General features: G+C 39.2%; 1 protein-coding gene across 3 annotated transcripts in view; it reads right to left on the reverse strand.

The window, feature by feature from the left end:
- prdm6 (PR domain containing 6) overlaps positions 1-13705 on the reverse strand; it is a 140502-nt gene extending 126797 nt beyond the window's left edge. For all 3 annotated transcript variants that reach the window (XR_005698672.1, XM_040050606.1, XM_040050607.1), the window contains exons 1-2: positions 13239-13705; positions 10965-11713 (exon numbers count right to left, since the gene is read on the reverse strand). Coding sequence is in view for 2 of the 3 variants with exons in the window: in XM_040050606.1 (XP_039906540.1) it covers positions 10965-11700 (736 nt within the window). In the remaining variant the exon portion in view is untranslated. The remainder of the gene's footprint in view (positions 1-10964; positions 11714-13238) is intronic.
- Positions 13706-14817: the final 1112 nt, after the last annotated feature.

The following is a 14817-nucleotide window of genomic DNA, read 5'->3' on the forward strand; positions in this document are numbered from 1 at the left end:
ACTGGAAGAAAATCCACAAAGCAGTCATTGCAAATCTAATCTGGAATCTTTATGTAACAGTAAATAAACAGTTTCAGAGTCAAAATTGAAGTACGAATGATTAAATCTTTCTAAGCAGTGGTTAATCCTTCAGACTGAATGAAAAACTGAAACTGAAGAAAAAGCAAAAGAGGAATAAAAAGCAGGAGCCCTGATGAAGTCCAAACGAGGGGGAAAAAGTCCTCTCCTCTGTGTTTTTCCAGGTTAAATGTGGCAAAGAGCGTATTGCTGGGAGTTAGCGAGTGTCAACATTTACTCAGAGATGCAGTCTGACAGTAATGGATGTTAATTGACTGTAGCAACATAATGAGAGATTATTATCTGCGCAGAAAACTCCCACAGAACAGAGCAGCTGAGAGGAACAGGATGTTAATGTTGTTTTTCTTCTGTCTTTCCCAAAATTAAATATCCGTCATTTGATCGACTGACGGCTGCTTTTACACCATGATGGATTGAAGTTAATTAAACCATATTATGGTCATTTATAAAGCAAAAAATGTAACTCTGGGTCACGGTCGAGTAAATGGGAAAAATTCTCCAGGATCCTTGACTTATTAAACCGAGATAAAATAAAAACGTCACTTTTATTTCAGCTCAGGGGTAAAAGTAAAGTCTGCGACAACGAAAAACACCACAGAGCAGCCACTTAAGATATTTCCTCTCATGACTGCTTCATTCATGTGGGTAAACAAACAAACCAAAGAAAACAAAAGAAATAACTAAGTAAATACATATGTGTGTGTAGGAGTCCCGACACATGAGCCAACAAAAGCTCAAAGCGGAGCCTTGACAAACAGAATAACTGAAGCAGGGAGAAGAAAGATTAAATCTAGATCGCATGGAAAAATGAGAGGATTTTAATAAGGTGCAGCAGCTAATGTTTGGACATAGAGTATGTCTTCATCAGCATGTGAGGAGGCAGGGGGCATGTGGATGTTTAAACTTTTACCCAAAGAAATATTGAACGCTAAGAAGACATATGGAATAACAGAAGAAAAGAAAAGCATCTTGATTTTTTTAGGGTACAAAGAGATCCCAGAGGCCCAGGATTGGAGGGCTCTGGTCTTCACCTGGAACAAAAAGAAGAAAAACACAAACACAAACATGATCTTGAAGACCCAAAGACAAAAAGGCACCAAAAGGAAACACAAATGTGAGCACTGTTACTTAATTTAGGAGAATAGAAAATACATACAGAGTGAGAGTCAAATTCTATATATAAGAGTTGGACATAGCCGCTGTGATGTCACTCTCAGGTTTAATTTATTTTAAATTTCAGCTCCCTTCATAGTGTTAGTAGAAGAGAGGACGGAGAGTTGAGTTAACAGTTGTGCAAGCTGTTGCCTGAGAGTGCATGGGAGACACACAAACCCATCCATCCATTTCATCTTCTACTACTTATCAAGCCACAGGGCAACAGTCTAAGCAGAGATATTATTTTTCGGTCCAAGTGACCAAAATATTTTTGCACCCAGATGTAAATATGTTGGTTTCTGCTGTAAAACTTAAACGATTTATTATGTGAGTCTGTGGAGATCAACTGGCTTTTAGAGCGAGCCTCCAGTGGCCAATCTAGGAACTTCCGCTTCTGCCACTTCCTCACTGGCTTCATTTTTCAGACCCAGAGTTTGTTCCTTGCTTTAAACACGCAAAAAGTCCCGGAGACAGAAACAGACATAAATCTACTGGGGTGCACTGGCCCAAACCTGGGTGCTGAAACCGAACCAGGCCTGTAAGTTGCACATCTGGCCACCATTGTCAGTGCTACATCCATCTGACTGCTAGAAACACAAAGAGTTTGAGGCAATCTCCTGATTCAAGCTTGTGATCCTATAAATCTGATGATAAATATCACTGGTTCTCAAGTTTGTGGTGTTCCAGTTTTAGCACGTGAGAGGATCCTTCAGAGGGTTGTTGTATTTAAGTTGAAGTTACCCAGGTTTATATTTCATATGTGCGTGTGCGTGTGTGTGTGTGGTTTCTGGAATAAAAACATAAGAGAAACCACAACAATAAACAACAATGGTTTGGCTGAATAGGCCTTTATGTCATCTTTACAAGCTGTCAGTCCTGCACGGCTGTCGATATCTTTAAGAATAAAAAAAAAAAACTAATACATATAATAAAACTACTATAATGCCAAGAAATTAATATGCTTACGCTACATTGGATGTTTCTATCTGAAGCACACGAATGAGCCACATTTTACCAACGAGTCTATCAAAACACATCAAATCACTGGACCTTCTGCTTCGACACTGAAATAACAAATGTAAAGCATATTTACATGTTATCTGAAACATACAATCCCAAACATCTCCATCAAACAGAGATCAAACAAACTATGAGCCAGGTTATCAGTTAACCCCTCAGAGGAGCTGATGGACTCCTGACATGTGTGCACACACGCTGAAAGAGAAGAGACTGTGGTTTATGAATCTATGAGCTACAAACCTTCTTTACAGAAACAATACAACAAGATAGCAGGGAATATAATTGTGGCTTATGTATACTTTTTTCCTATTACTTATCATTAACACATACTTTTACATGTAAGTAACTTTATAATCGATTCATAAACACACAAAAAAATCCCAATCCTGTTGTAATGTATACTAGTCAAATCTAATTATACATAAAAAGTAATAAAACTAAGATTTAAATTTTTTCATGCTAAATATTACAGGATATGCTGTGCGTCAATACACTAGAACCAATCCTTTTTGGACAGCCAAGACCATTGTGGAGATGCACACTTAAAGAAAATTAAAGAAAGCATAACAGCGCTAACACTGAATACAGACGATGGATGGAGATGGAGGGGTGAGGATTTTGGATCGTTTGATGCTGCAGTCATTGAGTAATAAAGTACTCCAAAGTCAAATATGAGGCCATCTGTCTGAAAGCTAAAGAAAGTAGGAAATTAGGATTGCTGTGCTTCATCCTGAGCACAGCAGCAAGTCTACAGCAGACTGGCTGAATGAAAGGATGTGAAGGGACTGTCATAAACAAATGCCCACAATGAATGAAAGCAACACTGTAAAAAGTTGGGCCATTGCTCCACAATGATGTGAATACGGATAAAGTCACATGGGAAAATAGTACTACAAGTTATTGCCAGTAAATGTGGTTCTACAAGCTATGTATGTTTGTTTTCACGACTGCATGTCTTTTTCACATGACTGTATGCAACACACACAAAGATGCATGCTCATATTAAATGTGACAAAGATATAATGCGGTCAGAATGTGTGTGAATATCCTTGTAAGCCAAAAAGCTCAGACTTCAGACTGCTCTAAAGGCTCAATTCTGTATGATGACATAAAGATATCCCCAATATGTCATCTGAGACACTAAAGCTCCTTGACCGTAAGACCTTGTTTTTATGAACGTGACCCAATCAGAAGAAAGTTAGCTGAAAGGGGGAGGAGCTAAAATTGTTTGTCTTGACAGATGATTGGTGATAATATGACCAGATGCGCCAAGGTCCAGAATGAGATAAAGATTGTTTATTTTAAATAGAGTCCAAGAACACAGGTCCCCCTTTAATTTGACTCTGTTGTTATCACTACTGAGACTACGTCTGATACTGCTGCTAATTCACTGCATACAGGAGCAGACTTAAATCTGTAAAAGTGTCATTGGTGAACATATCTTCTGTTTCTTCTCCATCCTTCACTCCTCTCTTCCTCTCTTCCAGACTGATGAACTGGCTGTGAACTTGTTATGGCATGCTCTCCTTGCTACCCATCATTCAACCTCAGTATTCTGTTGCATCCATCGCCAGTGTTTAGACAGCTCCGCTCTGCCTCTGATCCCCGAGCTCCTTCCAGTGAAAATGGCTACAGGCACTTCTTATTCTGCTGCTTTATGAAGTGTTTTGTTCTCATAAAAAAATATTTTTTAATAAGTGTGTTTGACTTTGATATCTCTTATCTCTTTATTATCTCTTTAAACTCCACGCCGAGTTATTAATCTGCTCCGTTTACGTCTTAGTAACAAGCATTTTCATGTTTTGAAACTTTAAGGTGCCTCTTTCAGTCTCCACAGTTTTTCTTATGTCACTCTGATCTTCAGCAATAACTGTAAGAGTAATATACACTTTGTGTTATTGCCTGACTTTCTGCCATTACAAGCATCAAAGAGCAAGAAATCTGAGTTTCGGTGACTTCTCTTTGGCAAAATCATCACATTTGATAACAGCTGTGGATGTTAATAGCACAGCTGTGAGTCCAGAGGAGATGGGACCACACAGTGAGGCTTATACTTACTTCTTCTACGACCAGAACTATACTGCTACACTTTTTAGCTCTCAGTTATCCTCTTTAGGTTAGAAGGAAGTGGTTATAGAAGCAGATATTTCTCTCAGGATTTTGCTTTGAGACTATAGATATTAAGTGGACACAAAAAGACATTCTGCTGTTACACGTGTAAAACACTTTTTTGTTAGCTATATCAACTGTCATGTGGAGTTTGTGGTGAGTCTTCTGCCTCCTAGTGGTCATAAATTAGATGGTGCAGCTTTAATCTATTACATCAAAGTGAACTGCACACATATATCCTGCAGCATCTTTAATATAAAGCCAGAAATACCTTCTTAAAACAAAGGCATACATTGCATTGAGTGTCTAATAGTTTGTCTTAATTGTCTAGATCAGGGGTCGGCAACCTGCGGCTCTTTAGTCCATATAGTGCGGCTCCGTGTGGTTTGGGAAAATAAATTAGAAGTATTTAGATGAAGTGTATTTTATTTATGTTAGTTCTTTTTTAACTTGTAGTTCTAAATAGGAAGGTTACTGTGATATTGAAATATAAAAATACAATTATATTCTTTTATTTTTTTATTGCTCAAAATAAGCGTCACACTCGCGGAAGCCGTGCATTTATCGAGACTTTCAACCCCAGGTAGGCCAATTATGGACCTTCAGATCCACATTATGTCAGCAGCTGTTCTCCACCGTGAACTATGTTAAAAACAAACACCGCTCACGCCTCACAGATGACAGCTTACGGTCCTGCATGAAGATGAAAGTGACTTCGTACAGCCCCGATTTGCAGACGCTGTGCGCAGAGGTTCAGGAGCAGAAGTCCCACTGTAAACATATCACGGCAGACCCGACGATGTTTGCATGAACACGCTTTTCAGCATCTCTTTATTGACCACTTTTCACACACGGTTGCTGTACGCACACAGCCGGCTGTAGCTTTGCAGCTCACAGCCCGACACACACCAACACAACAGCATAGATAGCGCAGACGTTAAGGCGGCGAGGCGTGATTGCGGGTGCCGCTCAGGTGCGTCCGCCTCTCCTGCAGCGGCGCTGCAGACCACGCCCCGCCACACACATTAACCAGGTAAAATACATATTTAGGCAGAATTTTGCAAATATCTATTTTTCATCTTTTAGCAGCATAGTGCATTTTTTTTCCAATTATTTTTTAAAAGTCAGGTCAAGGCTCCAAAAGCCCAAAGGCGATATGAGGGTGGCAGCACAACAGTTTTTGTTTGCTACATGGATCGTTTTAGTTCAGCTGGGTGTCTTTCCTTTTGTTATATTTCTTTAAGAGTTCAAAATGTGTTAATTACATAAATAAAATGTAATTTTCTCTGTAGCACTTCATGGATTTCATAAGCAACACATCTTAGTTGTTCACACAAAGTGGCTGTAGAGGCAGAGTCCACTTAAAAACTAAGAGTTGTTGTTGTATTAGGGACAAATTCAGACTCCAAAGTCAGCATTTGCCCAAAGAGTGAGGTTTATAAGTGAATAAATATATATTTCTGTAACATATTCAGTATTCTTGAGTTCGTTCTTCCACCTCGTAGTGGTCAGAAATCCTTGTGGACATCTTAAAAACACATTTAGGTAGAAAACCCTTTTCCTGTTTTTGGTTCTCCTTTTAAAATAAAAATAAAAATGCTTGTACAATCATAAAATATATACATAAAAACTATTCACATTCTGTGATTCTTTTATTTTTCTTTTCTCAAAACCATTTGAAAGACAGAGGTGTCGTCCTGTGTCCAGTCTGGGAGGTCTACACTTTATGTACATACACGTTAAACATAACAGGCTTGACTGCTGTACTGTAACTATGAATTTCATAAATGCAATTATTTATTTTTCTTCACTTGAATTACATCGATGGCAGAATATCAAGGTCTTTAAATGATTTTCTAAGACAGGTCTGGTTTAAATCTTTCAACCCTCTTTATTTCCACGATTGATCATAATCAGGAAAATCAGCTCTGTGAGGTCTTTCTGAGCAACATCAGCTCTTACACAGAGAATAATTGTATCTGGAGCTCTGTAATATGATGGCTTTTTGTTTTTTGTAGGAGAAACACATATCAAACACAGGAAATACTGTCATGGTTTAATATTAAACATGTCAACAAACCATGACATGTTTAGATTTTAAATATTTAATGAAAACCACAATCTTTTACTAACATGCATGATTCTGAATCCTTCTCCCTGCATCAATGTAACCAGATGAGACATAATCCAGGCAGCAGTCACAGCATGCTGCCTTTAAAATGCGATCGCAGCATCAGTCAGAACTCTATGCATGTGATTTTTCAAGAATTGGATTTGCACAGAGCATACGTGATGTACTGCTTGCTCCTCGTCTTTACAGAAGGTTTGGATTTCATTTCAAGCCTCTCATTAGCACTTAAAGACAGTAAACAACAACTTAACCTGCAAGCTTGTCGGTTAGAGAGAGGTTAAAGTGTGATTTGCATTTAATATCTGTCACACAGTATAATGTGTGTGCTAAAGTTGTTTTGAGTGACTCCACACAAACTGACAGAGGCTGAAAACCAACATACAAGCAGTCAGAGGTCTGTGTGTGTGTTCAGCCGTTATTAAATTACTGTAAAACTGTCAGCTGGTATTAACTCCAGATGTAACTCGGAAGAACCGATCTGTGTTTCCTATCAAAGCAGAATGCATCCCAGCTGGCTGATAACTTCCAGCCATTTTTGCTGTTGGGAAATCGACATAAAGCTTTAAAATTTATGTATGTATTTATTGAACATAAAATTCCAGCCTCTTTATGTTTTCTTTCGGTTTGTTTTTCCACTTCTGCTCAGTCACATCAAACTGATGTGAACACAGATGACTTAAGCATCTAAAGGACTGGGGGAAATATGGCTGGAATTTAATTTATTAAAAATTATTAATATTTTATTAAATTAATAACTAAAAATGTATATATTTAGGCAATAAACCACAGGAACTAATTGTATGCTAATCCGCCAGCATGTTAGGTAAGTCTGCTTGATTTATCTATATTTTTTGCTTGTAATAGCAGCAACTAATGGAAGAATTTGTCATTTATTGATCATTTTTTAATCTAGAAGTAGCCAAGAATCTGTGAATACTAACATTATGATTTTTAAATACAAATGAGTCACAATCCAAATGTTTGAGAACATTTTGACTCATCTAACAAACTCACAAATTTTGGAACATTTAAAGAACTCGGTTTTCTCACCACCAGTAGTTTTACTCAGTCTGTTGAAAAAAACAAAAAAAAATCTCTTTGGAAAATATTTTTATAAAGTCTTAAAAACTACCTCGAATGATGTCACAAAGGCATCCTCATGTTTATCCTGGGTTAGAAGCTTCTAACAGAAAGCTCATGTAACAAAAGCAGACTGTGATGGGCTAATGAGAGGTTATTCCATGGCATAATGGCAAATGTGGGATCCAATGTTGCTGGACTTTGAGGTACACCAAAGATTGATCTGTGAAAGCTTTAAACTGTTTTAATAATTATTTAATTTAATAATCATTCAATGTTTGGAGAAAAAACATCTTTTGACTAATCAATCAATTAGAAAATAGTGAAAAAACAACAAAACAAGTGACCCTCTCTTCTTACATGTAAGAGGTAAACATTTGCAGTTTTCCTCTCTCAAAAAACAAAATAGTGACATAATAATTTATGTCACTCAACAAATCATTGCAGTCAATCATTTTAATAATAACTTCGTTTATTTTAAACTGTATCAACATATGGCGAGCTAGACCTTCAGTCAGACCCGCATTCTGTTGGTGGATGCTTTTTACATTTATTCTTCTATTAGTGCGAGAGAGAAAAAAACATTCTACGTTTTTGAAAATATTTATCTAAAGACGTAAGAGCCCTAAAAAACCAAGCGTGAAAATCAGTGCCATAAATATTCAGACAGAACCTGTTAGCATAGCAAAGAAGGAAAAACGACTTGCAGTTATTGAACTTAAATAAAAATAAAAAATAATAAAAAAATACCCCCCCCGCCCCACCCACATTAAATAAGTAAAAACGTAAATAGATAATAATTAACCATCATCATCATTATCATCATCATTATTATTATTATTACTGTGATTAATAATCGAGCTGTGACAGTGACACATGAAGGAGTGCGTATGTGACTGCTTTATCTACACCCCCACTCCACCCACTCAAGCACACACACGCGCGCGCGCACACACCCAGGAGACCTCAATACGACCGTGTTGGGATGATAAATAGCGGGCCGGTAGGTCGGTGGATCGATCCCCCCTCCTCCTCTCTCACTCTCTCCCTCTCTCTCCCCTCCACAAACACAAAACTATATACGGCAATTAATTCCTGCTTGTCCCTCCATCCCTCATCGGCCCTGCCGGCGCGTATCGACTCAGATTACTGCTGATGGTCCGTTTTATCACCGCGGAATATACGCGCTCACACACACACACACACACACACACACACAATCTGCGTGCTGTTTAGGATCGCTGCCATAACGCCTGAAAGCAGAAGCGGCGGAGATGAATCCCGAGGTTACGGCACAGACGCCAAAGCGCCAGATTACAGGATTATTACAGCAGAACGAGACAGAGCGGTGACGCTGCAGCAGCAGAGAGCACGAAGTTTAACGTTTAAAGCAAAACATAAATAAAATGAAGTCCTCGTTATTCTCTTGCAAATTCTGAACACTTTAAAAAAAAACAATGAGATCCGACTGAAATTAAGATGGATCACGGTGCAGCCACTTTAAAATCACCTTTTTTGTGTGGGAATGTTCTGGAAGTCGGAGATTAGAGTAATCAAAAACGGACCTTTTTTAAAGCAGTGAGCGAAAGATTCCACCATAATGTTAGAAATGTTGTGAGGACATTAAAATAAAACTGCGCGACAGCAAAATAATAAGAATCGGGCTAATAAATGATTAAATTACAATAATAAATAAATTCTGACTGTAATGTTAAACTAATGGCAAACAATGCGATTTCAAAAACTTAAATTACGCTTGAACAAATCTGTTCAGTTCAGGATTTAACTCACTCGGTGAAAGTTTGATTATATTCAGAGGGTAATGCACATCACAACAGAAAACTGAATCACTGATATATATGAAATTAGAAGCATTTTTTGGGTATTTAAGTGATTTCCTGGGGTAGATGTCAAACTTTCCGAAACTTTAAATCAATCTCCACGTGCACAGCGGCTGTTTTCAGCGCTGAGCCTCCACCGTGAAGTATGCGTGTGTGTTTCTTTTAACGGGACGTCCCGACAGCACTGAAGAAACGCACCTCTAGGCCAGACTGGCGAGATTTTAACCGGCGTGTTCGTGCGTCTTTTACGCATGACAGCGCCTCGTCGATATCTGTGTAAACGTGTGCGAGGATTCACAGCCGATATCGAAGCTGGAGTTTAGTCGGCTTTAGAGTGAAAAATATCCGTTTTTAAGGCGGATGAAGATTGTCTTTTTTCGAAGAACACAAAAAAAAGTAAAAGTGAAAAAACATTAAAACAAAATAAAACTAAGAAAAAAAATCTCTAAATGTTTCTATTTTTTAATATAAAATTTTATTACTTTTCGGGAAATAATCCGCAGCTTTGACCGGAGTGAAATGACAGCGCACTCTAATAAACACCCTTAAATGGTGCGTGAAGGCCGACAGGTGCAGAGAAAAGAGGCGTTTGTTTTTTAACATAAGATCCAAATGGACTCTGGTTAATATTAACTGTGAGCTGCAGGACTGCTGCTGTCTGAGAGCGTGATCCCAGGCCAGGCTGCTGACCTTTGACCTCTGACCCTCCAAGCCAACCACTATCCTCTCCTTCCAGCTCCTACTGTCCAGCACAGCAGCTGTCAAACCAACTGTAACGTCTCACACAAGTGCTGCATGACACGCTTTAAAACTGCAGTGAATGAAATTAAATCTTAAATTAGTTAAATCATGTTAGATTTGCTCGTAAACTTAAGTCACAAGTTTAGTGCACTTTAATGACCAAATAAATCTGAAATTATGTGCAGTTTAAGGAGTGAATCACATGTCGAGTGATGGAAGAGATTTAAATACATCATTTTATTGGGAATCGTCTGTATAAATTATTGTAATTTTAAGAGGTTGTTTAGGTGGAAACCGATGCTGGCAGCATGCCACATATGTGTGTATTTTGAAAGAAATGCCGCAAAACAAAAGAGAAAATTATTGTGGTCAAAAAGAGCAGACTTTATGTGTTAATTTATCTTTAAGATTAAAAAATATATATTTTAAAAGATTAGTTATAACTTTTCAAAAACTAGTAAAGAAAAATTTTTGCAGTAATAATACATAAATATTCATGGGAAATTATAGAAATAAGCAATTTTTTAAAATAAAAAATTATAATTAGCAACACTCAGTGGTTAAACATTTTATTAAAAATATGTTATTTTAGTTGTAGTAATAGGATTAAAAAACACCTGAAACGCTGAGCAGATGATTTTAAGCCCGACAGAAACACTACAGTGTGATTATAAGTACTTGATAGTTAAACACTGAGTACACCACAAGGTCAAAGGTCATGGTCGAGCGCCACAGAAGGATTGTTAGAACTGAAGATTACAGGACTGCTTCTCTAAATAAAGTGTGTGTGTCAGTGTGTGTGTACTTACGGTTGTTGAGCTCTCCCGTGTGGTTGCTCAGCGGGATGATCTCCATCCTCTGCTGTCCGTACAGATAGTAGTCCAGCTCCTCTGCCGTCAGCTTGAACCTCGTCACGGTCCCTTTGCCGCCCTCCTCGCTGCCTCCGCTGCTGCTGCTCTTCACGCTGGACGACACCACTCCAACCCCCACCCCTCCGCAGCTCTGCTCTTTGGCCTGATGGAGGAGCCCAGCTACTGGGTTGAGCCCCTGCGGGTTCTCTGGAGGGACCACCACCACTAGGTCTCCTCCTGGTCCTCCTCCTGGTCCTCCTCCTCCTCCTCCAGGACCTCCAGGTCCAGCGCACACTGGGGCCAATGCCTGCCCAAAAAGTGCGATCTGCTGGGGCACAGGCAGCTGGGAGAGCCCTGCGTTGGTGGAAATGGAGATGGAGGTGGACGGAGTGAGGGCTGCCGCTGCTGCTGCTGCGGCTGCTGCTGCGGCTGCTGCTGCTGCTGAAGAAGAAGCTGCTGAAGAAGAGGAGGAAGAAGAAGAGGAAGAAGTGCAGTGCGTGGAAGCCAGGAGGTGGCTATGCAGGCGGGACGGGCCCACGGTGTCAATAGGGATGGAGAGACGGTCAGGTGGGGGCGGCGGAGGAGCCAGAGGAGCTTTTAGCTGAGCCTGAGGGAACAGCTGCTGCCAGTGCTGCAGGTAGGACGGGTCCACCTTAAGGAAGGCCGAACCGCTCGGGTCGCCCGGCTTCAGCATGGCTGTCCACTGACTGCTGGGAGGAAACATCAGAGAGAGAGCGGCATCAATCATCAGGATCAAAAAACACATAGAAACATTCAAGAGGTCAAAACATGAAGCGCTGAACATGAAGGGGCTCCAGTTTGTTCACTTCAAACACGGGAAATACAACAAGTGTCAGATTCACTACAGACAATTTTTTTTTAATTGTGTGTTTAATTAATTTTTAAACATATTTAACAACTTTAGTGAGACATTTATGACTTTTTAAAAGATAAAATCAGTGCATTAAGTTACTGTGTTTTTACATAAATCAGTTTTCAGGGACTTAAGAGAGATCGACTCCAGAACTCAACTGATGACCGATGTGTTTGCTTGATTTTTTTTTCTGCAGAATTCAGTCTCATTGCTCATTTCAAAATCTACAACAGATCACACCTGATTCACACTTTTTTTTTTTTTTTACCAGAAAGCGTTTTGTTTCAAACAATTTCTTTTCTGAGGATTCATCCCAAATTACATTTGTGTTAAATTTGTGAGCACATTGAACATCAGCCTGCTGATCGATAATGTTTTTTTTTCTTTACTTTTTTTCCTTTTTCTTGCATTTTGTAAAAATTGTAAATGTAAAATGGTGCAAATTGCATTGAAATGTTTTAGGTATAAAGTTTAAAATGACAATTTATCAACATTACATGTAGTCTGAGTTTTTTTATCTATAAATTTACAAAGCAGGTGTTTCACTTTTCTAGAACTTTGATTGCAAACCAAATCTCAAATAAATATGTTTCACAGTCTGGCTTCTGCTCTCCTTGCAGTCACCCTAATGTGTTTTTAGGCTTCAAACAAGCTAAAAAGGATAAAATCCGATACAAAATTCCAAATTTAAATTTATATCCGTGTTTATAATTAAAAAAGAGTGAGAGGGTCATGCTTCAGATGTTTTAGGTGATCTTGCTGAGTTTGTTCAGTCTTAAATACTCCACTGGTTCAACCTGAAGCCTTTCGCAGAGGAATTTCAAAGGTGGATGTCCACTCTGGTGTGTTTTTTGTTTAAAAAAAAAAGAAAAGAAAATCTGCAGATCTAAATTTCAATGGTAAGAATTAGGTACGATTCTACACATCTTAAGAAGACATTATTAGAAAGTAGAAAGAGTTTTTATAGTGGTGAATATTGGCGAATATTAAAAAGAGGAAACAATTACGTCCACTGAAATAAGCAGACGTAAACGATGTACAAATAAAAGAATCTTCTGTATGACTTAAAATAAAATGATCTTATAACTGAATTGTTTGCCTCTATTTGCAGTTTTTTTTCTTTCTTCTACGTTCTTTTTAAAACTCGTGACGAATTAAGTCTCACCAACCAAATAAAAGCATTCAGTTTGGAACATAAACTTCAAACACCAATAAAACACCAAATATAAACTGACTTCTGCCTCCTTCCTCTGCTCCGCTGTCTCTGTCTCGGATGGTTTGTTTTAGCGCGGATTTTACGCACACCGAGCGCAAAAAAACGCGTTAGAAAAGCCAACAAAAGCCATTAACGCACTCACGTTCACACTTCCGAGTAGTTTACAGTGTAAACCAGTTCGTGATGAATAGTTTCATCTGAATAAGTGAGCAGATGATCCGGATAAGTCCCTGGAAGCTCGGCGATCTCGCGTGCTGATCCAGTCCAAGCAGAGGCAGCGCTCGGCGGGCACAGACGCGGAGAGGCTCCGATAGGTTTTGCTTGGAGTTCCCTTTGATGTTTTCCCTTTCTTTTTATAACGTGAAAGTTGGCAAAGCAGCAAAGCCTTACAGTTATCAGAGTGTGTGCGGCTCCTGGGCGCCGATTTCCGGGCAGCGGTGGAAGGTTTGTCCCTCCTCCGGGCTGCGGTGAACCATCGAGAGGAGCCGGGACAGTCCGCTGCGTCCAGCGCGTCTCCGGAGCCAGAACTACCGGAGAGTGTTCTACACGAGTCTCTCTCTCCCACCCCCTCTCTCTCCACTTCCATTCACTTATCCTCTCTCCTCCTCTCTCTCCGCTTTTCTCCATAGTCTCTCTCTCTCTTTCTCCCTCAAATTCACACGTATCCTTTCTCTCTCACTTCTCTTTTCTCCATCCTCCTTTTTCTCCAAACACTCAGTTTTTACTATCTCCCTCCTTTTCCCCTGTCTTCTTTACAGCGCTTTGCTTCAGACTGGACTCTTTTTACTTCATTCAAATGATCTTTATTGACACTATGAACAAATGCCAACATGGTGAAAGCAGCACTGGCTACATGCAAACCTCTCTCATGTGTCTATCAAAGGTTGCTGGTGATTTGTAGTAAATCAGTTGAGCACACCTTTGTGTGCTAAAGATTTGAGTTTGTACAACTAAGCAGTTTTTCTTTAAATCAGTGCAGTTTGGTTCATCAACCAGAGGTAACTGAAAGTTTTTCAAATATCAGTTCGGTACATATACTTTGTTACCCCTGGAGGTCATAACACCCCGTAACCCTAATAAAGAAATGCTGTTTGTTCACTAATGTCACTCAAAGCTGACAGAGCAGAATCATTCCACTTCCTACTCATTGCCCAGCAGATTGTTCTTGATGTACAGAATCACAAAAGATTTATATTTTTTTCCAAAAACAGTACAGATAATGACTAAGTCATGCTAAAGTAAACATCTTTGAGCAACATCTTTGCAAATAGGAAAAAATAACTTTCTGATGACTGGATTTATTCTTTTTTTTGCAAGTAGTGTCGGCGACCAACTAGTACCCCAGAGGTGAAAGGTGCTGCATGCTCAGCCTCTGGGGGACCGCAACATGATTACACAGGTCACCTGGTGGGAGGCAAACTGCCATTCTATAGCAACTACATCACTCTTTGTGGAAGAAGTTCAGACTTTCTGTTTCAACTCTATGGGGTTCTAGCTAGATTATGAACATCAGTAGTGAAAGCGAATTTCTGATTTTTTGTGTATGTAGACATAAGCAGACTTATGCTTTTAACAAATCTGCTACTAATGAGGTTTCACTGCAGCAATGGAGGCTATGTCTACAACCTGGATTCTCTATGTAGACAAGCAATCACATCCATAACCACAAGAGGTCTCTTCTCAGGAAAGATTTTTTTTTTAAATTCGTATAGTTTTTGAGC

This window comes from Simochromis diagramma, unplaced genomic scaffold, assembly GCF_900408965.1.
Source record: "Simochromis diagramma unplaced genomic scaffold, fSimDia1.1 OVJJ01000131.1, whole genome shotgun sequence".
Lineage (NCBI taxonomy): Eukaryota > Metazoa > Chordata > Actinopteri > Cichliformes > Cichlidae > Simochromis > Simochromis diagramma.